Below are 27,261 nucleotides of genomic sequence, written 5' to 3'. Positions count from 1 at the left end.
CTGTTAGCAAGAGCTTTACGCATGAGTTAGAATTTGCCATATATGGAAATTATAATTATTCCTTAATTCTCTTCAAAGTTAGATAAACTGTAGGCTGTGAAATGAATATTAAAAATTTCAGAAACATTTTAATCATCGAGAAGACAAAATGATATAATTAACTTTATGTGCACCACTTAAAAGTTTAAATTGGTTACATTAATTTACAAAGGATGTACTGATAGGTTAATTTGCCAGTAATAGTGTCACATATAATTTCCGTTGAGTAATTATTTTATATTAACTTTTTACTTTAAAAATTTTATCAGTTGTGTTTTTGTTGACTTTATATCTGATTAATTTAAGAGAAAAACTTTCCTGCTATACACGACTCTACTATGAAAAGATATAATTATCAGAGTTTAAAACAGAATATTATAAGTATCAGAGTATAAGCATCAAACAGAGCCAAAACAAGCTATTTATTGTATAATTGGGCTTTTTTCAACAAAATAAATTTTAGATTACAATAAACTTTTTGAGATTCCTTTTAAAAATAAAGTAAGTATATCGTTATTTTGAGAGTATATACACTTACATAATTTAGTTCGGTTTTAATCATGTCTGATGACTTATTTGGGGTTTTCTTGGCAAAGATACTGGAGTAGTTTACCATTTCCTTCTCCAGTTCTTTTTTACAGACGAGGAAACTGAGGTAAACAAGGTGAAGTGGCTTGCCCAAGGTCACACAGCTATTAAGCGTCTGAGGCCCAATTTGAACTCATGAAGATGAGTCTTACTGACTCCAAGCCTGGCACTCTACCAACTGTGCCACCTAGCTGCCCTCTATATAAGGCAACCATCATTACATTATCATTATATAATTAAACCATCATTTGGCAAGGTGTGAACAATATTCCTTTTTCATTGATTCATTTGTTAATATTTTAACAAAATGATCCTAAGATTATCCATTTTAAAATTCAACGCAATATTTGGGGGCAGCTAGGTGGCACAGTGCATAGAGCACCAGTCCTGGAGTCAGGAGGACCTGAGTTCAAATCGGCCTCAGACACTTGACACTTACTAGCTGTGTGACCCTGGCCAAGTCACTTAATCCCAGTTGCCTCACCAGAAAAAACAAACAAATAAACAAACAAATTCAATACAACTTTACAGATTAACTTGCTAAGCACCTTGAGATCCTTGAGATGAGAAAATTGAGGCCCCTGAGCTTATAAGATTTTTCAAAATGACAAGAACTTGGATTATTTGCCTCCCATTCTAGTGTTCTTTTGTTGTTATTGTTGTTTGAAGTTTTTAATTTAATTTTTATTTTCAGTTCCAAATTCTCTTCTTGTGTCTACCCCCTTCTTTACCACTCAGAAAGCAAGAAATACTATACCCACTGTACATGCAAAACATATTTTCACATTAGCCATTTGTGGGATGAGGGTGAGGAAGCTAGACAAATAGGGGAGACATGCGTCAATCTGCACTCTGAGTCTATCACTTTTCTATGTGAAGGTAGATAGTATTTTATATCATGAATCCTTTGGAGTTGTGAGGGATCATTGTATTTATCAGAGTTCTTACTAAATCTTTCATAGTTGATTATCTTTGCAATATTGCTGTTAAGGCAGATTGCACTCCTGATTGTGCTAACTTCACTTTGCATTGGATCATATAAGTCTTCCTGTATTTTTTTCTGAAACCATCCCCTTCATCATTTCTTATAATATAAAAGCATTCCATCATATTAATGTACCATAACTTTTTCAACCATTCCCCAATTGATGAATATTCCTTCAATTTCCAGTTCTTTATCAGCACAAAAATTTCTGCTATAAATATTTTTGTATATATGATCCCTTTTTCTTTTTCTTTGATCTCTTTGAGTATTCCTGGATAGTTCCAGTTATTCTCCAAAAGGGTTAGGATAATTCACAGCTTTATCAACAGTGCTTTAATGTCCTTATTTTCCACATTCCCTCCAGAATTTATCAATTTGCTTTTCTATCACCCTAGCCAATCTGATGGGTGTGAGGTCATACTTCAGACTTGTTTTAATTTGTTTTTCTCCAGTTATTAGTTATTTACAACTTTTTCATGTAATTATTATTAACAGTTTGCATTTCTTTCTCTAAAGACTGCCTTTTGTCCATTTATAAATTGGACATAAATAAGAATGACTTATTTTTATAAATTTGAATCATTCTTTACGTATGTGAGAAGTGAGATTTTCTCAAAGAAATTTGATGTAAAAATTTACCCTAATTTTCCTCTATTTCCTACTTATCTTTTTTGTCCCCACTGATTTTGTTTTTGCAAAACCTTTTTTAATTTTATGTAATCAAAATTATCCATTTAACCTCTCATAAACCTCTCTATCTTTTGTATGGTTATGAACTCTTTCCCTATCCATAGATCTTATAGGTAATTTCATCTATATTTTCCTAATATGCTTATGATATCATCCATTATTTCTTTCTTTCTTCCTTTCTTTCTTTCTTTCTTTCTTTCTTTCTTTCTTTCTTTCTTTCTTTCTTTCTTTCTTTCTTTCTTTCTTTTTTTTTGCAGGGCAATGAGGGTTAAGTGCCTTTCTCAGGGTCACACAGCTAGTAAATGTCAAGTGTCTGGGGCTGGATTTGAACTCAGGTCCTCCTGAATCCAAGGCCAGTGCTTTATCCACTGTGCCACCTAGCTGCCCCCATCCATTATTTCTAAAGCAAGTACCCATTTTGAGATTGTCTTGATGTATGGTGTGAGATGTTTGTCTTTACCAAAACTTTCCAGTTTTCCTAGCACTTTTTGCCAAATAGTGAATTCTTGTCCCAGTAATTCTTAGGTTTATCAAACACTGGGTCACTGTGCTCATTTGCTTATGTATATTATGTAATTAATCTATTCCATTGATCAACTACTCTATTTCTTATCCAGTACCAAACTGTTTTGATGACTACTACTTTGTAATATAGTTGAGATCTGGTACTTGTAGGCCCCATTTCTTCCCATTTTAGTTTGTTGATTCTTTTGTTATTCTTGACACTCTTTCTCCAGATGAATGTTAGTTTTTCTTGGCTCTATAAAGTAATTAATTGGTAGTTTTATTGCTGTGACACTTAAAAAGTAATTAATTTAGATAGTATTGTCATTTTTAAATGCAATGTATTTTATTTTTCCCCAATTACAAGTTAAAACCATTTTTAACATTTAAAAAAAAATTTGAGTTCCAAATTCTATTCCTCCCTCCTTTTCTCTCCTTTCCCCTCTCTTGGATGGTGAGTAATGTCATATAGGTTTTACACATACAATCATGTAAAACATTTCCATATTAGTCATTTTGTACAAGAAGACTTGAATAATAGAAAAAGAATGAAATAAAGTGAAAAATAGCATGCGTCAGTTTATTCTCAAATTTCACTTCTTTCTATGGAGGTAGATAGTATGCTTCATTTGTCCTTTAGGAGTGTCTTATATTATTGCATTACTGAGCATAGCTAAGTAATATATAATTCTTCATTGTAAAATATTGCTGTTACTATGTACAACATTCTCCTGGTTCTGTTCACATGACTTTGAATCAGTTCATGTAGGTCTTTCCAGGTTTTCTGACATCAACAAATTGTCGTTTCTTATATCATAATTCTTATTTATTATGTTTCTTGTATTTTTATATCACAATAATCTTCTATCAGAATCATATATCTTAACTTGTTTAGCCATTCCCATTTGATGGGCATCACTTTGATTTCTAATTCTTAGCCACCACAAAAAGAGCTGCTAGAAATATTTTTATATGAATAGGTCTTTTTCTTTTTTTTTGGATATCGTTGGGATATAAACCTAGCAATAGTATTGCTGGATCAAAGGGTATGCACAGTTTGATAGCCCTTTGGGCATAGGTCCAAATTGTTCTCCAGAATGGTTATCAGTTTACAACTCCATCGACAATGGATAAGCATCCCAGTTTTCCCACATCCCCTCCAACACCCAACATTTTCCTTTTTTGTCATATTAACCACTCTGATAGGGGTGAGGTGGTATCTCAGAGTTGTTTTAATTTGCATTTCTCTGATCAGTAGTGATTTAGGGCATGTTTTTCATATGACGATAGATAGCTTTGATTCCTTTGTCTGAAAACTTCCTATTCATTTCTTTTAACCATTTATCAATTGGGGAATGACTTGTATTTTTATAAACTCAACTCAGTTCTCTGTATTTTTGAGAAATAAGGCCTTTATCAGAGATAATCATTGTAAGAATTCTTTCCCAGTTCTCTGCTTTCCATATAATTTTGGTTGCATTGGCTTTGTCCAAAAGCTGTTTACTCCAAAAAAAATTTTTTTTAAAAAGCTGTTTAGTGTTATTTAATCAAAATTATCTATTTTATATTTTTTAATGCTTTCTGTATCTTCTTTGGTCCTAAATTCTTCTCCTGCCCATAAATCTGACAGGTGAACTATTCCATGCTGTCGTAATTTGCTCATGATATCACCCTTTATGTGTAAATTATGTACCCATTTTACCTTATTTTATTATACTGTGTGAGGTATTGGTCTGCACCTAGTTTCTGTCATACTGTTTTCCACTTTTTCCAGAAGTTTTTGTCAAATAATGGGTTTTTATTCCAAAAGCTAAGATCTTTGGGTTTATCATATACTAGATTACTATAGTCATTTACTATAGTGTAATTAATCCTTCCTCTTTTTCACTGATCTGCCACTCTATTTCTTAGCCAGTACCAGATTGTTTTGATAATACAGTTTATAATACAGTTTGAGATTTGTTATGGCTAAACCACCTTCTTTTGCATTTTTTCATTGATTCCCTTGACATCCCTGAGCTTTTGTTCTTCCAGATGGATTTTGTTGTTGTTTTTTTCTAGAACTAGAAAATATTTTTTGATACTTTGCTTGGTATGGCACCAAGTAAATAGATTAATTTAGGCAGGATTGTAATTTTTATTATATTGTCTCAGCCTTCCCATGAGCAATCAATATTTTCCATTTGTGTAAATCTGACTTTATTTGTGTGAGAAGTGTTTTATAATTGTGTTCATAAAGTTCCTGAGTTTATGTTGGCAGGTAGACTCCCAAGTATTTTATATTGCCTACAGTTGTTTTACATAAACTTTATTGGTAATATATAGAAATGCTGATGATTTATGTGGATTTATTCTATATCCTGCAACTTTGATAAAAGTTGTTAATAATTTCAAGTAGTTTTTTTATTGTTTCTCTAGGATTTTCTAAGCATAAAATCATACCACAAAGAGTGATAATTTTTTCCTCACTGCCTATTCTAATTAATTCAATTTATTTTTCTTTTTATTGCTATAGCTAACATTTCTAGTACAGTACTAAATAATAGAAGTAATAATGGACATCCTTGCTTTACCCCTGATTGTATTGGGAATGCTTCTAGCTTTTCCCCATTACAGATAATACTTTCTGATTGTTTTAGATAAATATTACTTATCATTTTAAGGTAAGCTCCATTTATTCCTATGTTCTCTAGTGTTTTTAGGAATGGGTGCTGTATTTTTGTCAAAGGCTTTTTCTCCTTCTTTTGAGATAATCATATGATTTCTGTTCATTTTGTTATTGATATGTTCAATTATGCTGATAGTTTTCCTAATATTGAACAAGACCTGCATTCTTAGTATAAATCCCACCTGGCCATAATGTATTATCCTTGTGATATATTGCTGTAATCTCTGCTAGTATTTTATTAAAATTTTTACAACAATATTCATTAGTGCTTATCCATTTTAATTAGTTCTATTTTTGCTTTTGCTTTTTTTGGTACCCTTTTGCTTTGTTTGTTTGTTTGCTACTCTTGCTTTTTTTTTTTTTTAACCTCAGCTGAAGCATAATAAATTCTACTCTAGCCCCTTATTTTTATTCTATGTGTGGTTTTTTTCTGTTTTAGGTATGTTTCTTGTAAACAGCATATTGTTGGATTATGGTTTTTAATCCACTCCAAAATCTCCTTCTGTTTTATGAGTAAATGCATCCCATTTGACATAATAATTTAAAATAAAATATTAGCAAATAAGCTACAATAATATATTACATTATACACTAAATGGAGTGTTGGTTCAGTATAGAGAAGACTATAAGTATAATAAACCATGTTAAAAACATAAAGTAAAAACTATGGTTATATCTACTGATGCTGAAGAATATTTTTGACAAAATCCATTTGTGTATAATATACTAGAAAACTTAACAATAAATTATATTTTCCTGAATATAGTAAATAATATTTATCTAAAACCAAGAATGTGTGTGTGTGGGGGGGGTATATGTGGGTGTGGCTATATATAATAAAGAAAAGTTAGAGGCCTTTTCAGTAAGAAAAGAGGTAAAGCAAGAATGCTCATTATTACTCTTCATAATAAACAAAATTCTAGAAATTCTAAATAGCAATTAGAAAAAAGAGAAATAAAAAACATAAATAAAATTCATTGTGGCAATAAATTTAGCAAAATTACAGATTACAAAAATAAATCGATGGAAATCATCAGCATTTCTATGTGCAAAAAACAGATTAAAATATAATTAGGAAATATTTAATAAAATAAATAAAAATACAGCACAACACAGATAATGTAAATTTTTGGTTTTCTAAGTCAATTTGTGACCCTCGGAGTTTTGGTTCTGTTTGAGTTTGATACCACTGTTGTATTTTACCAAGTAAACCATATAGGAAGAGATCAGTATTCAAAATTATGACAAAATGTTAAAATATTTGGGAAGCTATCCAACAAGGGACATCCCAGAACTGTGTGAATTCAACTATAAAATAAAAACAGTATTTACAGAAATTGACAAATCTAAGTAATTAGATTCATTGTTCAAGGGTAGCTTGAGCTAATATAACAAAAAATTCCCAGAGTGCCCAAATTAACCTTTTCAGTGCTATACCAATTAGACTACTAAAGTATTATTTTATATAGTTAGAAAAAAGGAAATTCTCCTGGTGAAATAAAAGATCAAGAATCGATTGCCTAGCAGTAACAGATTTAAAAAACAACTATACTACAAATCAGCAGTCATCAGCATGATTTAATAATAGTTAAGAAATAGGGGTCAATCAGTTGGACAGATTAAAAACACAGCATTCAAGAGCAAATAGTTATTGTAGCAAAGTATTTGATAAATCCAAAGATCTCAATTATTGGGAGGACTTAACATTTGACAAAAATTATTGAGATAACTGGAAACCAGTCTGGTAGAAATGAAGTATAGGCTAATATCTCACACTTTTTGGCAAGATAAATGCCAGATAAGTACATGACTTAGAAATAAAAGATGATGTCACGAGTAAATAAGAGAATCAAGAAAAATCATTGCCTATCTATGGATAGTGGAAGAGTTCATGGCTAAGCATTTTCATGACTATCCCTTAGACCTGGAATTTTCTTCCTCTTTATCTCTGCCTCCTGGCTTCCCTTACTTCAAGTCCCAGCTAAAATTCCACCTCCAACATGAAGCTTTTTCTGATCTCTTTTAATTCTCACACCTGTACTCTGTTGATTTAATTCAAATTTATCCTGTATACATCTTGTTTGTGCATAGTTGTCTGTATATTGTCTCTTCCATTAGATTGTGTGCTCCTTGAGAGCAGGAACTATCTTTTGCTTTGCTTTTTTTCCTTAGCATATAGTAGGCATTTAGTAAATATTTACTGTCTAACCAACCAAACAAGGGATAGAATATAAAAATTGACATTTTGATCATATAAAATTTTAAAGTTTTCACATAAAAACATAGTTAAAATGAGAAGGGATGCAGGTAACTGGGGGAAGGAGGGTGGGATCTATGCAGCAAGTTTCTCTGTCAAAGGTCTCATTTTCTAGATGGATTATGCTCAGGGAGATTAAGTGATTTGTCCAAGATCACTTAGGTCATACATATCCACGGACTCAAGAGATAGGACTCTTTACTTTACCAAAATATCGTGAACTAAAATAAAATATAAAGACCATTTCCCAACAGACAATTCTGAAAGGATATGAATGGGCAAGTTTTTAAAGAAATCTAATCCTCCACCAACAACCATTTTTAGTGCTTTAAATCACTAATAATTAGAGAATGTACATTAAAGCAACTTTTAGTTTCCATTTACCCACTCATTACATTGCCTAAGTGCCAAAATAGGAAATTGACAAAAGTTTGTGCAAAAATAGGCACACTAATGTGTGGAGTTGTGAATTGGTTGGTGGAGCTGTGAATTGGGCTAGCCATTTTAGAAAGCAGTTTGAAACTATACCCCCAAAGTCACTAAATTGTGACACATATACCCTTAGCACCAGTGATAACACTATTGTATACTCCAAAAAGATCAAAGAATGAAGAAAAAGATTCATATGTGCAAAAATATCTAAAGCAGCAAATTTTGTAGTAGCAAAAAAACTGGAAATTAAGGAGGTGCCCACCTATTGAGGAATGGCTAAACACATGATGTGATATTAACATCATAGAGTATTTTTGCCTTAAGAAATGACAAAATGGATAGTTTCAGAAAAATCTTGAAAGACCTGTATGAACGAATACAGAATGAAGTGACCAGAACTAGGAGAGAAATTTATACAATAACAACACAATAAAGAAAACTACTTTAAAAGACTTTAGAACCTTTATCATTGCAATGTCAAATCACAATTCCAAAGGCCTGTTAATGAAGTTTGCTACAAATTTTAGACATGGCCAGTCTGAAAATTGTCTCATTATCTATATTTGTTATGCATGTTTTCTTTTTCTTCTTCTATTGTTTAGAGGATTTGAGGTAAGTGAAAGGGTATGAAAAATAAAAGCCTGTTAATCACACAAAATTTTTTTAAAGAAAATATAGAATTGCCTGATGAGATCTGACAAAGCTGAATTTTAATAGGCTTAGAAAAAAAAGCAAATTATATCATGTTTAAAAGTATCATTGGTAATGCTAAAATTATATTGATTGTTGTACCTAGTAACATAAGAGAAAAATTTATGGAGGAAATAGTAACTGAATTGCAAAAATATTTCAACAAAAAATAATAGTGGAAAATCTTAATACATTTCCCCCAATAGTTGATAAATCAAACAAAAAGTTAAAAATGAAGTTATAGATTTGGAAAATATAGGGAAGGGAAAAGTATGAAATAATTTTTACCCATTAAAATTCTATTCTGGTGTCTTATTATGGCATGGAGATGACCCTGGATTCTCAAAGACCATGCCAGCAAAGCACAAGCTCTGACAAGTCCCAGGTATTTCTAACACCATAAGCCCACCATTAACTATACTGTACTGCTAAGATAGGAATAAAAAGTAGAAGTGTGCTTATACTTGTAATAAAAATTAAAATCATTTTTATTCTTCTAAATTAACTGATTAATTGGAGTGGTGAGGAATTGACTTTTAAAACTGATAATGGTATGATTGCATATTTTAAATTTATAAGGTTTCTAAATTTAATTGATGAAAATATTGGGGTGAAGCATTTTATGGTGATCCATGGCTTGCCTTTATATTCAAACAACCCACCTATGAAGAAAAGCCATATTTAAAAGATTGCAGTTTCAAAATTGTGCTAGAAATTATGGTTAAGCTCCAAGATAATCTATATAGTTCAGTTAACTTCATCATTGAAGTTAACCAAAGAATCTGATTGCATATGTTTGTTTTTGTTTGTCTGTGTGTCTGTCCTTTAACTATATAATATCTCCCTCATATCATTCTACTTCCTACAGGTATACATGTACATACACTATTACCTTCTTTAGAATGTAAGCTCATTATGAATAGAGATTATTTCATTCTTTATGCTTGTATTCCCAGTGCCTACCACAGTGCTTGGTACATAGTAGGTATTTCATAAATATTTGATTGGTTGAGTGTATAGTCACTCTTCACTTTAGTTTTTTTAATCTTATTTTACATAGGAATGTTGCTACTATGTGCTAGTCAATAAAATGAACTGATTGCTAAATAAACTTTTAAAATATTTCATCTGTTCATTTGTTTCTCAAATGTCACTTCCACAGATTTGAAGAATAATGGTAAAATATTATAACTTAGTAATATGCATAGTAAAATATATTTTTGGTTTAGGACCACAATAGTTAGATTTGTGAAATATCTAGTTATACTTTAGTTATGTGAACTGTAAGGTTAAAGCTTCACTAATCATAACTTTAAAAAAAAGTAATACTGATTCATTGACTAATGTAGCTAATATAGAACTTTCAAAATTAAAGGATATTCTGTTAATTTTATGTGAACAATATTAACTGTCAAATGTATAGTAACACCAAAATATTTTATAAGTAGTTGATAATAGTTAATAATGTTTTAATCCAGAGAAATACATCCAGATCTTAGAGATAATCTGAAAGAATTCCGAAAACATCTTATCGAAAGTAGTAAAGAACTGGTACCTTTGAAAGTCTGGGAGCTACAAGGTATAGTATGTAGACTTGTTATAAATACATATGGATCCACTGGTTCGTTGCAGATGCAGTGGAAAGAGCACTGGACCAAGACCCAGGAGACTTAGAAACTAGTTCTAGTTCTACCCTCCTACTCTGAATACCTACATAATTTAAACATTGTTTTAGATTTTAGAGAGTATTTAAAACCTTAATGCACTTCTTTATCTTCAAAATAGACAAAATGACACCTATCCAATATATGTTCACAGAGTCATTGTGATGCTCAAGTGAGATTGTAGAATTATAGATATAGAGGAAAAAGAGACTTTTAGGATCGACTTGAGATCCTCATGTTTAGATGAGACTGAACCCAAATATTTAGGTAACTCATAGAAAAGTTGATCTAAACATAGGTCCTCTAGGTCCAAGTCTAGTCCTCTTTCCACTCTACTGAATTCCCCTGGGTCTCATGTATCAGGGGACTTCAAAACCTGTAACAATCTATAAATGCTGGGTTTTGTTATTACACAACTTAAGAAGACCTGGGTACTTCCCTGGACTTAGGAGCTATGTGGCCCTGGGCAAGCCATTTAATCTTTTTATGCCTTAAGTAACTCCTGAAGACTTATCTAATAAGTCATAGAGAGCTGCAATCTTCATGTCAGAGGCAATTTTCATTTAAGGAATTTCTGAAGCTGATAAAACTACAATTATTTTGTATATAATATGAATATTCACATGTTAATGGTCCTAGTTACAATTAATGCCATATTTTATACATGAATTTAGATTGTTATTGCTACGCATATAATAGACAACATGGTTTTGGTTTATAAAATTTATAAGTCCTGGAATTATGCAAAAAATAGGTATTTTAAATTGTTTACTCTTTTAAAAGTATATATTTATCTAATAATTTCACCCAAAATATTAAAGCATACTTATAAACATCTTTAATGTCCAATAAAAAAGGAAATAACACTATATCTTGACCATGAGGTCAGGACAAATCAGAACAACATCTTGCTTTCCTCCTCTTATAAATTCTGATCTTATCACACTGCTGCATGTCCCACTGATAAATTTTTAATGGAAACATCAAGTGAAAAGACAGGCTATTAAAAACTTTCTCATAGAACAGAATTGGGGAACAAATGTGAAAAAGTGATTTCTATGCAACTTTCATACTGATGACCTGCAGGCAGATATTCTGTTGCTAAAATGTCTTTTGGATTGAATTATAAATCATGGTAGAATTGTGATTTTCCCTTATACTATTTCTAATAATGTGGTACTGGAGTAGGTCATGAGGAAGTGTCATCTTAACACACAATCCATTACTTTTATCACATCCTCCATCATATATTAAGGGTGAGAATAGATGCTTGTGAAGCTTGAAATATATTGAAAAATTTTACTCAGCATTGTGAAGTTTAAACAATGGGAATTCATTGCCTTTAAAGGAAGAGTAGCAAATATATATGCTATATCTTTCTTTTTAAAAATCAGATAATTGTTTTATCAATTTGCAGAAAACAGCATTGCTTTCAAATTTCATCTCATTAAATAAAGACGTTTCAAAGGTGATAACAAAAATGTCTAATATGATATTGGTGTTCAAAACACTTTTTCATAAATCTTTTGTCCTTAAGAATAACATTATTAGGGGGCAGCTAGATGGCGCAGTGGATAGAGCACCGGCCCTGGAGTCAGGAGTACCTGAGTTCAAATCTGGCCTCAGACACTTAACACTTACTAGCTGTGTGACCCTGGGCAAGTCACTTAACCCCAATTGCCTCACTAAAAAAAAAAAAAAAAGAATAACATTATTAGAAAACTTATGCAGTAGATATTTAGAGAATAGTGATGATGTGGTAAAACTTGAATATTCTTATACTGTTTATTTGGGAAATCACATTTATATAGTATACTAAAAATTGAGTTGATGGTATACAACCTATTGAATTGGAATATAAAATTTACCCTCTGCCACTGTGAATTCACTGCAGATTTTAAGCTACATTAAGGCCAGCAGCATATATTCACAAATACAGTTAGGGAGAGGGATGGTTAGACAGTAGTTCGTCTGAAAAAGATTTGGAGACTTTAGTGAACTGCATGCTCAATAGAAGTGGCAGAATATGGTAGCCCCCCACCTCCAAAGGCAAATACAATCTTATGCAAATTTAAGAGATATAATATTAAGGACCTCTAGGGTTATAGAACTACTGTTCTTTGTCTTAACCAGACCATGTCTGAGGTATTGTGTTTACTTTGGGGTTCTTCATTATAGAAAAGATATTGATAAACTAGAAGGTGATATGTTTATCCTGTATGAGGACCAATTAAATGAACAGGGGATGATTTACTTGCAGATGAGTAGACTGGGGCAAGGGGGAGAAAGGAGATGGGAAATAATAGACATTTAAAAATTTTTGAATGTCTGTAACATTAAAGAGGGATGAGACTTGTTCGTAGTTTTAGAAATCAAAGCTAAGAACAATGACAGGAAGTTATAACATGGCAGATTGAACTTAAATGTAAGGAAAACCTACCTTAAGTACAAGGTAGTTAAAGAGGAGGATTGTATTAACAATTTGGGGGAACTGTGAAAGGGGAGTCAAGAAATCCCTGTGGAAGGTGGTGCTTTTGAGAAGAAAGAAATCCCAGAAGGGAGGGTGATCAGCAACTGGAGTGCAAAAGGCTGAGTGTCATATAATCATAGAATTTGAGGGAGGGTACTACCCACGTAGTCTAACCCATGTGCAAGAGGAATCCCTACTTTAACATTCACCAATTGGTTATCCAATATATGCTGTAGACCTCCAAAGAGGGAGAACTCTATCACCACTTGAGGCAGCCCATTCCACTTTGGAGCAGTTATTGTTAGGAAGTTTTTCCTGATAAACCTACTTTGCTTTGGTTCTGCCCTCAGGCTGAAACAGATGACTTTAATCCCTCTTCCAAATGATAACCCTTCAAATACTTGAACATGGCTCTCATATCTCTCCTGAATCTTTACTGGGTGAAAACTAAAACACCCTAGTTTCTTCAGCTATTCCTCATAAGACATAGTCTAAAGACCCTTCACCATTTGGGTTCCTTGTTCTGTACAATTCCAAGCTAATCAATGTAGGTGCCCTCCTGTAGACACTATCCGTCTGATCATTGTTCCTAAACTGTGTCACCCTGAAGTGAACACAGTCCTCCAGATAGGTATAGTCCAGAAACAGTAGAACCATCAGCTCCCTGTTCTTGGAAGCTGTGTATCTCTTAATGCATCATTAAGACATTGAATCATTAACAACCATTCTTTTATTCTGGCCATCAAACTCGTTTTGAATTCATCTGATTATATTATTGTCTAACCTATCTCTTTCCATCTTCTCCCTAAGAATAAATGAGATTCTTTATCAGAGACTTTGCTCAGATATATAGGTACGGTATATCTAAAGTGTTCTCCTCGTTTAACAGTTTAGTAGTCTTGTCAAAAAAGGAAATGAAGTTAGTCTGGCTTGACTTCTTCCTTTTTCTAGATCTCCTAACAGTCATCCTTTTAATGATCTGTTCTTTAATTTCCCCAGGAATCAGTCAAGTTCAGTAGCCTGTAGTTAGATTTGTGACCTTCCCTTTATTGAAAATTGGAAATAACATGTGCCCTGCTCTGGTCTTGTGGGACCTTTTCCAATTTCCATGATCTTTCCAGCTCTTACAGTAACTGAGGATTTGTGTCATTTGGGCTGTGACCTGCATTTATTAAAGGAAACAAAGTGCTCTCTCTCATCTTAGTTATGAGGGAAGGAAAGGGAAAGAAATGTAAAGGAGCAATTATTTATTTAGCACCTATTCTGTGCCAGACACTGTGCTGAGCAACCCCTTGAGGTGAGGTGGGTGCTTTTATTATCTCTCTTTTACAGTTGAGCAAACTGAAGCAAGCAGAGGTTAAATGGCAACCAGTTAGTGTCCAAAACTGGATTTGAATTCAGGCCTTCCTGAGTCCAGACCCAATGCCCTTCCACTGTGCTATTATGCTTCCTGTAATTTTCAGGGCAAAAGTCATTCTTCTGGACAGAGACTATTGAAATCATATAAACATTGAATAGTTCTCCCTTCTTTCTGTTGTCAAGTACTATCAGCCTATTCCTTCTTTGATCCTCTTTTTTTACTGATATAGCTTTTAAAAAACGCAACCAATGTTTTTTATCTTTAGAGTCTCTAATTACGCTCAATCTATTCTGAGCTCTAGCACTATTGACACTATATTTATTCCATACCATGCTTATATTCATTCTCCATTACCTGGCTTATGTTTCTGTCTTCTGTACATTTTTTTTAAATCTATCTGGGCACTTTAATTTCTTCAGACATATCTCATTTTTTCTCCCCATTAGAACTGTTTCCCTTTGTGTCTTCAGAATTTCACTCTTGTATATGCCTTATCCCTCCCAAGACTTTCCCTATAGAGAATTTTAGAGTGTGGGATCATCCTGGAATATGCTTTCTCCAAATCCAGAGCGAATGTCCAAATTTTATCTCCTATATTGCAAACTATAGGAGAGAGTGGTCATTTACCCCAGAATTCTCATTATTTCCATTCTAGCCTTAGTACCTCCTACTTAGTGAGAATTGGATCCAGAATAGAATTCTCCCTCACTGGTTCCTCTACCTCCTGCAGTTTGAAATGATCACTAAGGCAAGTCAAGAAGTTACAGTGTTAGCTGTTCTGCTTTTGTAGAAGAGGGAATACCAGTTAATGTCTAGATAATCATAACCAACCATTGCTACCCTATCATGCCTCTGTGCCAGTTTTGTCATCTGTTTTCTAAACTCCTTGTTTATTTCTTCTCCCTCTTTAGGTGGTCTGTTGTTGGCTCAAATAAAAAAAAAATCACTTGTTTCTCTCACTGTGACTTTCACTCAAATACTCTGTCTGCCTCTCCCATTCCTGGATTTCCTTACTTGAGATCATCTTTTAAATATGTAAAGCTCGGTCTCTCTCTACCCCTTTTACAAATAGTGCTTCTTTTGAATAAGGCATATTCATCCAGAGCCGTGGCCCAGTCATTCTGTAGGATCTCAGGCTCCTTTTGTTTGTTATGGTTGTCCTTAGGAAGCAAAGGTAAATCAGATAGTACTGCATGTCCTTTAAGTATCATTTCTATTAATGAATTCTTACTCATTTGTGATGTTGAACCATTTGACAGTACTATGGCCTTTTCAGTAGCCATAGTTGGGGGCTGCAGAACCTATAGTGTCAGTTGCCAGTTTGCATCTCCATGAGGATTGTTCTCCTAAATTACCTTCTCTGAAATGACCTAGTTAAGTGATAGTGACTCCGTTATGTTATACAGAGATATTCAAGTAAGTTGTTTAAAATTTGAGTGCTAGAATTTTTTTAATAGCATAGCACCAGATTCCTAAATGAAACTCCCTTAAATCTTTGACCTCCAAACTGCGTTTTGCTAGAAAACTCTAATAACTCCTCAGATTTTTATAATGCCTTAAGGTTGACAGAGTGCTTTTGTCATAATGAAACCTGAAAAATTCCTTTGGTCTATTAAATTGTACATTTCAATATATATTACTATATACAATAAAGATACTTGTTAATATGGGATTCTGTCTGCATTAAAATGATAAAACAAGTACATGTCATTATATTAAGAACCTGGGATTTTGTTAGTGTGGTAACTAGCTCCACTGACAGAGAGCTAAACCTATCACAGACTTAGAGTTTTGAAAAAGTGTCTAGAGTTTGAGAAAGATTATGTGACTTCCTCAAGGTCAGATAGCTAGTAAATGTCAAAGACCCACATAACTACATAACTTCCTGCTTCCAAGTCCAGTTCTCGATCTAATACACCCTGAAACATTTTGTGGTCGAATTATTAACTAGTAAAATGGAAGTAGGTCTTTATAGAAAATTCTTATGATTGGAAAATAACTGTTATCGATAGTTACTGTAATAGATTTAAACCATAGTATATCACTGTCACTTTCATGCATTTCAGTAGCATCATATAGGAACAGAATTTTGTTTTCATTTCATATATATAATTAGAGAAGTATCTTAAAAGAGATTGACTTCCCTTACCTTTCTTTTTTTCATATTTGAAGCCTTTTTATTTGTTTATTTAGCATTTTATTTTTCCCTAACTACATGTAAAAACAATTTTCACCATCCATTTTTTTTTTAGTGAGGCAATTGGGGTTAAGTGACTTGCCCAAGGTCACACAGCTAGTAAGTGTTAAGTGGCTGAGGCTGGATTTGAACTCAGGTACTCCTGACTCCAGGGCCGGTGCTCTATCCACTGCACCACCTAGCTGCCCCTCACCATCCATTTTTAAAACTTTGTGTTCCAAATTCTCTCCCTTCCTCCCTCCCCAGCCCCATTTGAGAAGGTAAGCAATTCAAAATAAGTTATACATATGTAGTCATGTAAAACATTTCCATATTAGTCATGTTGTGAAAGAAAACATACAAAAACTCATTAAAAATAAAGTTTAAAAAGTTATGCTTTTATCTGCTATTAATTTTCTGTTAAAAATGAATGTTCTGCTTGCCTTTTATTAACTTTCTTTTAGAAATTTTATATACTTTATCACATCTTGTTGTCAAATGCTTAATTTTCTATAACAAATAAATATGCATTTTGTCAGATGCATTTTCTTTCTATTAATCTGTCATTTGTAGGCATACTGTCACTGAGTATTTGGAAAACAAGGAATTATTAATTTATAGTTAATTATTCATTCACAAAAAATGTATAACTTACTTAAGGTTCAGGTGGCAGCATTTTAAAATGATAGTTTTAGTAAATTTCACCAACCTTAAATGTACAAGAAACATATGGGAAAATTAATGACTAAAATACTTTTAATAACATTTAAATATCTTTAAAATCTTAATTTTTTTCTTGCAGATCTTAGTTTTCAAGCAGCTTCTCAAATTATGTCTGCTCCAGTTTATAATGCCATAAAATTAATGAGAGATATTTCTCAAAACTTCCCAATGAAGGCAAGGTATACTAAAGTTATTTGTTTTGACTAACTAGAACCTTTTTGTATAGTCTCTTTCACACACAAAAAAATCTGATGTAATTTACTGTGATGATATCACTTCTAGTTCTGGATAACTTATGTGCAACTGTGCTTTTTTTTCATTCTCAATATAGTATGTTATTGTTTAAAATAGTTTCATGGGCAAATAAATCAGGTTCACGAATAAGATACTTTCTAGGCTCTTTTGATTTCCTTTTGGCAATCACTTTGCAAATCACAGTGTAAATCACTTCCCATAGGTTAAACTTCTGAACAAAATTATTATAGTCAGTTTCTGATATTTCTGTTTTCTATTTTTGTTGGTTATTTATTTAAATTGTTCTTTGTTAAATTGCACTTAAATTCAACTTTTCTTTTTCTTTTTTTTTTTTTAACTAATTCTCTGATGAGTCAGTGGCTTTATTGTAAACACACAGTTGACTTAGACATAACTCTTCCTTGAGGAGTAATTTTTCTGTCTGTTAAAATATAATATTTCTTCCTTTTTCATTCCTCAAATAGTCAGTTTTGGCATCCAGTATTGTTGTTTTATTGTATACCCTCATGAACCTGCATGCTTGCACCTATGCAGAAAACGACTTCTATAACCTTGAATTATCTGGTGACATTATGTAAACTTGCTATATTTGAACAACTATTAAAATGAAAATGGTTTTGTCACACAAGTATTTCTGGTGCAACAACCGTTTATTAGTGACAGAACTCTGACAATACTTAATGTCTACAATCAGTACACTGACTTTTTATTAATCTGCCATTTTCTTTATTCTACCAATTAATTTTTGTAACCAAAATATCTGGCTGATAAAAAAAGAGTGAAACTTAGTGAATTGAATTCTGTCTTATATTTATTCCAGAAAGTGTCATATTTTAATAGCGGTGACATTATAGTAATAGGATGTTAGAATTCCCAATTTCTTCCCAAAAATTTACTTCCTATTCAATGTTAGTTAGCTTTAAACTATCAAGGAAAAATAATCCTGTCACAGCAGTATTTATTTTGCAGATCTCTAACTAGAATTACTGTAAACCAACAAATGCGAATGGAAATAGAGGAAAATCAAAAGGTTTGTCTATTTTTTCATACGTTTAGGTTCTATTATTAACATTTCAGATTTTCAAACCAAAACTGTATTCCTTAGCTTATCACAAAAATAGAATTATCTAAGGTTATTACTATTTTGTATTTATTAAAATAATTTATATCAAAATTCACAACCACCTTTTATTGGGGGAGTAATTATTTCATAAGTTATCCATTTATCTATATCTTCCTAAATATTCTCTATAAAAAGAAAATCTTACATTCATATTGTGTAAAGGCAACATAACATAGTGGAAAGAGATATAACTTTGGAGCCAGATGAGTTGGTTTCAAGTCCAACCTCTGACACATAATGGTTTTGTGACTCTGGACAAGTCACTTAACCTTTTAGTATTCTATGAAACTCTGTTGTTATAAATTGTGTAAAAGGTGCCAACCTGCATTGGCAGGTCCTCATTTGGGAGTTCCCTATATTAATGAAATTACATTCCTATTCCTATGTTCTTGTCTTACTCCCTTTCCTATATCATAAACTCTTTGAGAGTAAAAAGTATGTCTTAATTATCCTTATATCCGGTAGAAAGTAATTCCAAATAAATATTTCTCAAATGCAGTATGAAAGGACTTATAATTTTCAATAACTTTATAATTTAGGAAAACAATTTTAAAAAACGAATATTAAGTTGTACATGTTAAAGAATCTTTTTGTAAATTTGTTTATGATGAAAACTACAAATCTAATGCCCTAATATTTGAGCTAATTCCTAATTCACTAAGTTCTATGGATATTTTATGAATTCTTTAGAAAAAGCAATAAAATATAATGTGAAGAACACCAGGTCTAGAACACTATGAACACTGGCTGACAATATGACCAAAACAGTAAATTTTGGGACATGTAAAGAACCATATATACATTATTCTAATATTTCCATTATACAATATTTTAATGTACATTTTGATAATCATATGCACATTTAATGTACATTTGATAATAATTTCATCCATTTTTAATTGATTTTTTGTTCTTTTAAAGTTTATTATATTTATTAGTTTTATTTCCCTGTTTCAGAGCACTATCTTGAAAGATAAAAAATTGACCAGTGTGTTTAAAGAAGTTTCCACTTGAATAGTGAGGCCCCTTCAGTCATGGATTTGATTCCTGTATCAGCCAATAAATTTTGCTTCAATAGCCTATGTACTGAAGCCCCTAAGCCCAGTAAGCCATCTTGAAAAACTATCCTATGGGCGCTATGATATAGAAACATTGATCAATCAATACAGTTGGGGAAAGCATGTATATTCCACTGATGGATTCATTAGTGTCATTTTATGATCAGCAGCACATTATTGTTGTAATATTTAGTTTCTTCTTTTAAAATTCTACTCATGGTATTGTGGAGGTTACCTCAAGGTCCTCAGAGTCACCCAAACTCCAGGAGGCTCTATCAGACCATTCTCTTTTGATGACATTCCATTTCCCATATCTGACATTTCACAGGCTTTTCCATACAAAAGGAATGTATTACCTCTTTGCCTGCTTTATCAAATCCTTCATTAACTTCAAAAACCAGTTGAAGTGTCACCTTCCTACACAAAACCTACTCTGATCCCTTCACTTGTTAGTGTTCTCTCAGAAATTAATTTGTATATAATTATTTTTACTTATCTGTCTTCATGTTGTTTCCCTCAATAGAGAATGAGGTCACTGAGGGCAGAGACTGTTTCATTTTTGTCTTTGTATCCTGAGAACCTGATGTGATGCCTGTATGTGGGATGTGATTAATGAATGTTTGTTGAATGTGGTGAAAGTTGGGTTTTGCACATGGGTCCACTGATAAATTGTGTCTGTATTCTGAAGAATCCGCTTAGCTCAATCTGGAGGGGTTCATAACCAGAAAGTTGAAAATTAGTTAATGATTTTTTTCTTTACTACAGCACTTCTCTTAAAAGTCCACTAAAATGTAGAATACTGCAATCTACATTCACAGAAGTACTCAGAATGATAAAATCTTAACTCATTTGAAATCTACCTCAATTATATTTTGTTAAATTTTGAATACTTTATCATACTATGGGGTAGTGAATAGAAAATAAGCCTCAGAACCCGGGAGATATGAGTTCAAATCCTGCTTCTGTCACATATTAACGTCGTGATCACGAGCAAGTCAAATTGACCTTTTGGTTCTCCCAGGAAATTATTTAAGATTATAAGTTAGAGAAGTTTATTATATGCGTTAGTGAATGGAGTTTCTGTTCAGTGGGTTCCCTATACTGAAAAAATTATAGATAAGACAACAACAACAAAAAGTAGTCATAGTTCAGAAATATGTATTACAACCACCATAATCCATCAGTGCTGAATACAGAATGATAGGCAAAATAACTTGTGTGATGTTGAGCAAGTCAATATTTCTTTTTGTGCTTTATATTTTTCCCTTCTATAAAAGAGTGGTTTGGGACCGTATGGCCTTTAAGATCCCTTTCTTCCCTAACTTTTTGATCCTATGACCTTTGTTCAAGCTAATACAATTGTATATATAATTAATATTTGCTGCGCAAAGTATCTGAAGTTAAACCTGTTTATTTGAAACTTTATACCAAATTAAAATATTAAAGACCTTACATAAAATTAGCCAGGCAATGAAGTATATTAGTATTTTAGCAAAAAAACTTAAGATGAGCAGGCTTTTCCTAAATATTCTTATGTTCATTTTTACTGAAAAGTCAACAAACAAGATACAAGTAGGTATTTAAGAGCTATCTTCAGTATAGTATAGGGTTATTCAGTGTTCATGGCAAGACTACATTGATATAATAAAAATAACAATGCTATTCAAGTTAATTACAGGTTTCCTTCTGTACCAATTGAATTTCTACGTAGGTACTTCATAAATGACAAAATAACAGAATTCATATGAAGGCCAAGAATATGAAAGGAAATAATGGTCATGAGGACACTGAGCACTAAGAAAGCAGGGAAATGCTAGAGTCATAGGGCAGAGAATGTCCAGAAAGAAAAAAAAAGACGGGAGTCAAAGTCAGTCTGACTTTTTGCCTAAAACTAGTCCTGTCACATTTCTCTTTAAGAGCCTAATCCTACCAATATCATGAAAGATGAAGGAACAACAGTTTCTGGGCCAGTACTTTGTTGGTTAGGGTGAGAGTAGGAGGAAGACCCCTTCTCACATCTACCCTCCTCAAGCCTTCTTACTGACTCGACTTTGTACTAGGTTTCATTTACTGGTAGTAATGATGTGGGGAGCAATTCATAAGATAGGCACAGGAGCATTTTACCCACATATATCCAGTCATTCATGTTCTGGATCAGGAACTATACTAGGAAACCAGGTCATATGTATGGGCCAATAAGATCCCCAAATCTTGTATATTTGCTGTGCTTGCGTAAAGTTTGATTCTCATCTCAATCTGTTCTTGTTCTATAGAGTCTTCATAATAAAATTGAAATTCAGCCAGGTGATGCTCGTCTATTTATAAATGGTCTTCAGATTGACTTGGACTTTCATGATCCATTTAGGTAAGAATTAGATTCTTAATATAAATTTTATGTGTACATTCCCTTGTATTGCATTCAGTATATTTATTTTTGCTCATGGGGTAAATAAAAGTGAAACACAACCATGAATTAAGGAATTGTGCAAAACAAGAAAATTGTGACAAAATGGAGACCTTAAGAGAGGACTTGATATGAGTGACCATTCTTCATTGTAAGTGCAAAAAGGTCAGTGATAAGTGTAATTCTTTTTTTTTTTTTTTTTTTTTTTTTTGGTGAGGCAATTGGGGTTAAGTGACTTGCCCAGGGTCACACAGCTAGTAAGTGTCAAGGGTCTAAGGCTGGATTTGAACTCAGGTACTCCTGACTCCAGGGCCGACGCTCTATCCACTGTGCCACCTAGCTGCCCTGATAACTGTAATTCTAACCTTAGCAGGTCAACTCCTCCACATCTGGCTGAACATTTAGGAAGCTTTTTTAGCAAAACTGTTTTTTTAAAAAAAGGAGTCAACAGTCTTTTATCAAGTACTTACTCTGTACCCAGCATTCTTCTGGGAACTGAAACTGACAGTCTTTCTGGAAGGAGTAAAAGGTGAAAGGAATTTTAAGGAACTGGGAAACCAAGAGCAAACGTGATTTAGTTTTCTCTTTCACTAAGTTCTATTTCTCTTATTTAAACTGTGACAGAAGGAATGAAGAAAGGGAAACTTCCTAGTACATAACATGACAGAATTTTAGAACTGCAAGGGGTATCCATAGCTATCTAGTCAAATCTTTACCTATAATGAGAATACTCTCCACAGTATACCTGGCAATGATAACAGCATTCATTAAGCACTTACTATGAGCAAAGCACAGTGCTACTTACTGAGAATATAAATAGAAAAGTGAAAGTCTCTGCTTTCAAGGAGCTCACATTCTTTTTCTTTTCTTTTTTGTGTTTTTTAAAATTATTTTTTTTTAATTGGTGAGGCAATGAGGGTTAAGTTACTTGCCCAGGGTCAGACAGCTAGTAAGTGTCAAGTGTCTGAGGCCGGATTTGAACTCAGGTCCTCCTGAATCCAGGGCCTGTACTTTAACCACTGAACCACCTAGCTGCCCCCTTTTGTTTTGTTTTGTTTTTGTTTTTTGAGCTCACATTCTTTTTTTTTTTCATAAAAATATTTTATTATTTTGCAGTTACATATAGAGATAGTTTTCAACATGTGTTTTTATAAGATTTCTGGTTTCAAATTTTTCTCCCTCCTTCTCCTTCTTCCCCTTTCCCCAAAGACAGCAAGCAATCTGATATAGGTTATATATGTACAATCACATTAAACATGTTTCTGCATTAGTCGTGCTGTGCAAGAAGAATCAGAGCAAAAAGGAAAAACCTCAGAAAACAAAAACAAAAACAAATGGAAATAGTATGGTGCAATCTGCATCTAGATTCCATAGTTCTTTTTTTCTGGATTTGGAGAGCATTTTCCATCATGAGTCCTTTGGAACTATCGTGGACTATTGTATTGCTGAGAAGATTCAAGTCTCTCCCAGTTGATCAACACCCAATGTTGTTGATACTGTGTACAATGTTCTCCTGGTTCTGTTCATCTCACTCAGCATCAGTTCATGTAAGTCCTTCCAGGTTTCTCTCAATTCTGCCTGCTCATCGTTTCTTATGGCACAATAGTATTCCATAACATTCATATACCACAACTTGTTCAGCCATTCCCCAATTGATGGGCATCAAATCAATTTCCAATTCCTTGCCACCACAAAAAGAAGAGCTATAAATATTTTTGTGGGTCCTTTTCCCTTTTTTATGATCTCTTTGGGGAAAAGACCTAATAGTGGTATTGCTGGTTCAAAGGGTATGCACAGCTTTATAGCCCTTTGGGCATAGTTCCAAATTGTTGAGCTCACATTCTAATGAAGACAACACATATGGTAGGTTTCAGCTACAAATCAAAAGGAAAGGTCTTATGGGCCTTAGGGTACAGTAGCAAAGCAGATTGTGATGCCTTTAATGTCATCTACTTTGATAAAATCATATCAAAATCTGTTGTTGAAAAATTTCACAATGAGAAATTAAAACATATGTAAATATACATATATGCATGTACATGTGTATATATATACATATATGCATGTACATGTGTATATATATACATATATATATATATATATATATATAGAGAGAGAGAGAGAGAGAGAGAGAGAGAGAGAGAGAGAGAGAGATCTATAACTAACAGATGTTTCCCAGTGGATAAGTACTCATTGACTATGAGCAAACTGTCCTCAAAAAATTGCAGACTTTTTACAACCCTATAAAAGATTACTTCAGATCATTAATAATAAGAGAAATGCAGATAGAAACATTCAGATTGTCAAACCTAATACCTAGGAAATTGGCAAAATAACAAAAGATAGAAATAGTTTTGGAGGAGCTATGAAAAGATAGTCATGCTAATAAATGATTTGTGGAACAATGAAGTGGCCCATTCTTTCTTGAAACCATGTGGACCATATTGATCTGGAAAAGAGTTCAGAAAATGATTCTCAGAGGCAGAGCCAGGATAGTGGAGAAAAGGCAAGAAGCTGCCTGACCTTTCCCCAGTTTCCCTCAAAACAACTTTAAATCAAGCCTCAGAATGAATTCTGGAGTAACAGAACCCATGAAAACATGGGGTGAAAAATTTTCCATCCCAAGATAACTTAGACAGACTACAGGAATGGTCTGTCTCACTTAGGTAAAAGGGAAACAGCACAGCAGAGGTGGTGTCCAGGCAAGCCAGCAGGAGGCCCTTAGTCCCAGCACAGATCAGCAACCAAGGCCCTTGTGGTCCTAGCTCAGCAGGCCAGCAGTACAGTGGACCAGCTATGGGGTCTCCATCCCTTGTGCAGCAGGCTAGTGACCGGGCCTCATGAGGCTGGAGGTGTAACAGGTTGGACTAGGCTGGGTGGCCCCAGTATAGGCAAGCTGCCAACCTCAGACCCCCCCAGCACAACAGGCTAGCTGCCAGCCCCAGAGGCCCCAGCATAGCAAGCCAGTGACCAGGCCCCTGGGCCCTGGATCAAGAAGCTTGGTACAGTGCCTTCTATGCCCCAGGAGTAAAGCTCAACTTTAAAAATCATGAAATAGACTGGAAAATGAGCAAACAATAAACAAAAAAGCCCTGACCATAAAAAACTTCTATGGTGACAAGGAACATGAAAACAAAACAAAGAAGAGGACAGTGTCAAAATGCCTTCATGTGAAGCGTCAATGAGAAATATGAACTGGTCTCAAGGCCAGAAAAGTCCTCCTAGAAGAGCTCAAAAAGGATTTTAAAAATCAAGTAAGAAAGGTAGAAGAAAAATTGAGAAAAGGAATGAGAGTTATGCAAGAGAATCATGAAAAAAAGAGCAGCTTGGTAAAGGAAGCACAAAACTGGGGGAGGGGAGAAGAAGATGTACAAAAATTAACTGAAGAAAACAACTCCTTAAAAACTAGACTTGGCCAAATTGAAAAGGGAGTGTAAAAACTAACTGAAGAAATAAGTCCTTAAAAATTAGAATTGGGCAAGTGGAAGCTAATGAGTCTATGAGTCTTCTAGAATCAATCAAACAAAAACAAAGGAATGAAAAAATAGAAGAAAATGCAAAATACCTCGTTAGAAAATTATCCTCTGTCCCTTGCTGAGTTAGGGGACAATGGGCATGCAATATTTCGTATATTTTAGATGCAATTAATGTATCAGTTGGTTTTGCTGAACTTTTCTTTTTCTTTTAAAATCTTTGTTACTGGAGAAGGTTTGCCATTTGGGTGAAGGATATATTTGGAAACAAATATGAAAATAAAATACAATAAATACTTACTTGGGCCTGGCACTACACAAGAATAGTGAGTTAGTCCCAGAATTGAACAGGAGAAAGACTGAGGACTAGAGTACATTTGTAATATTGTACAATACTTAAAAAATTGTTTTTATTTTTATTTTTATTTTTGCAGGGCAATGAGGGTTAAGTGACTTGCCCAGGGTCACACAGATAGTAAGTGCCAAGTGTCTGAGGCTGGATTTGAACTCAGGTCCTCCTGAATCCAGGGCTGGTGCTTTATCCACTGCACCACCTAGCTGCCCCCATATACTACTTTTAATCATATCAAAATGCTATCTGACAAATTCATCTTTTAAAAACCACTATTCTCCTGGTGATCCTGTGTTAGTGCATGTTTAGGACCCCACAATATCCAAAGAATAAAAGTTTCAAGTGAATGAGAGGACAAAAGAGATGACGCATATGGAGAGTGGATTTAAGCTGCAACATATTTCTAAATGATGATATCTATGCAACCAGTAGCATAAGACATTACATTTGGGAAATACGTAATTTGAAAAAGCTGTGGGCCACTGATATAGCAAAAGCAAATGAGGGATAAAAGTTCTATAATTCAAATGCTACAATGGTACTATAAATGTAGAAAAGATATAAAAGAAAGCCTTAGGATGTTAGATCAATATTGCCCAGGAGGAGGAAGTGTGAATGGATTGAAATATACACCAATGGGAAATGTTTTTTACCTGACCTGACTCAGGTCTTTGTAGGAGTTCAGGTTTGGGGATGATAACAACTGCATTTATGTAGTACTTTAAGGTTTACACAAAGCACTTATATAAGTTGTCTCATCTTGAGTTTTACAATAATACTGGAAGTGGGTGCTGAGGAAATTGAAGCTGAGAGAAGTTTAAACTGTCAGTGATCATGTTGCTAGTATGTGACTGAGACAAGATTTTAACTGGGGACTTCCTAACTCCAAGGCCAGCACTTTATCCAGCATCTTACCTAGCTGATATTAGAATGAAATGAAGGAGGGGCAGCTAGGTGGCGCAGTGGATAGAGCACTGGCCCTGGAGTCAGGAGGACCTGAGTTTGAATCCAGACTCAGACACTTGACACTAGCTGTGTGACCCTGGGCAAGTCACTTAACTCTCAATTGCCTCACAAAAAAAAAAAAAGAATGAAATGAAGGGCAGTTAGCTGGCACAGTGGATAAAGTGCTGGCCCTGAATTCAGGATGACCTGAGTTCAAATACAGCTTCAGACATTTGACACTTACTAGCTGCGTGACCCTGGGGAAGTCACTTAACCCTCATTGCCCCACCAAAAAAGAAAAAAAAAAGAATTAAAAGAGACAGTAACTTTTAACAAAAGGAGGGTTTTTAAAAAAACAACACACTCATGAAAAGCATATTCAGCAAGGATATTGTATTTGATTGT

The 27,261-nt window shown here is 33.6% G+C and overlaps 1 protein-coding gene across 1 annotated transcript in view; it reads left to right on the top strand.

Annotated features, from left to right (window-relative positions):
- Window positions 1–27,261, top strand: part of UGGT2 (UDP-glucose glycoprotein glucosyltransferase 2) — a 235,755-nt gene that overhangs the window by 51,616 nt on the left and 156,878 nt on the right. The window contains exons 8-11 of the mRNA XM_043994943.1: window positions 10,332–10,432; window positions 17,326–17,425; window positions 18,471–18,531; window positions 21,956–22,047. Of these exons, the coding sequence (XP_043850878.1) occupies window positions 10,332–10,432; window positions 17,326–17,425; window positions 18,471–18,531; window positions 21,956–22,047 (354 nt within the window). The remainder of the gene's footprint in view (window positions 1–10,331; window positions 10,433–17,325; window positions 17,426–18,470; window positions 18,532–21,955; window positions 22,048–27,261) is intronic.

The sequence above is a fragment of the Dromiciops gliroides genome, chromosome 3 (assembly GCF_019393635.1).
Source record: "Dromiciops gliroides isolate mDroGli1 chromosome 3, mDroGli1.pri, whole genome shotgun sequence".
Classification (NCBI taxonomy): domain Eukaryota; kingdom Metazoa; phylum Chordata; class Mammalia; order Microbiotheria; family Microbiotheriidae; genus Dromiciops; species Dromiciops gliroides.
This window is presented reverse-complemented; position numbering and strand designations above follow the sequence as displayed.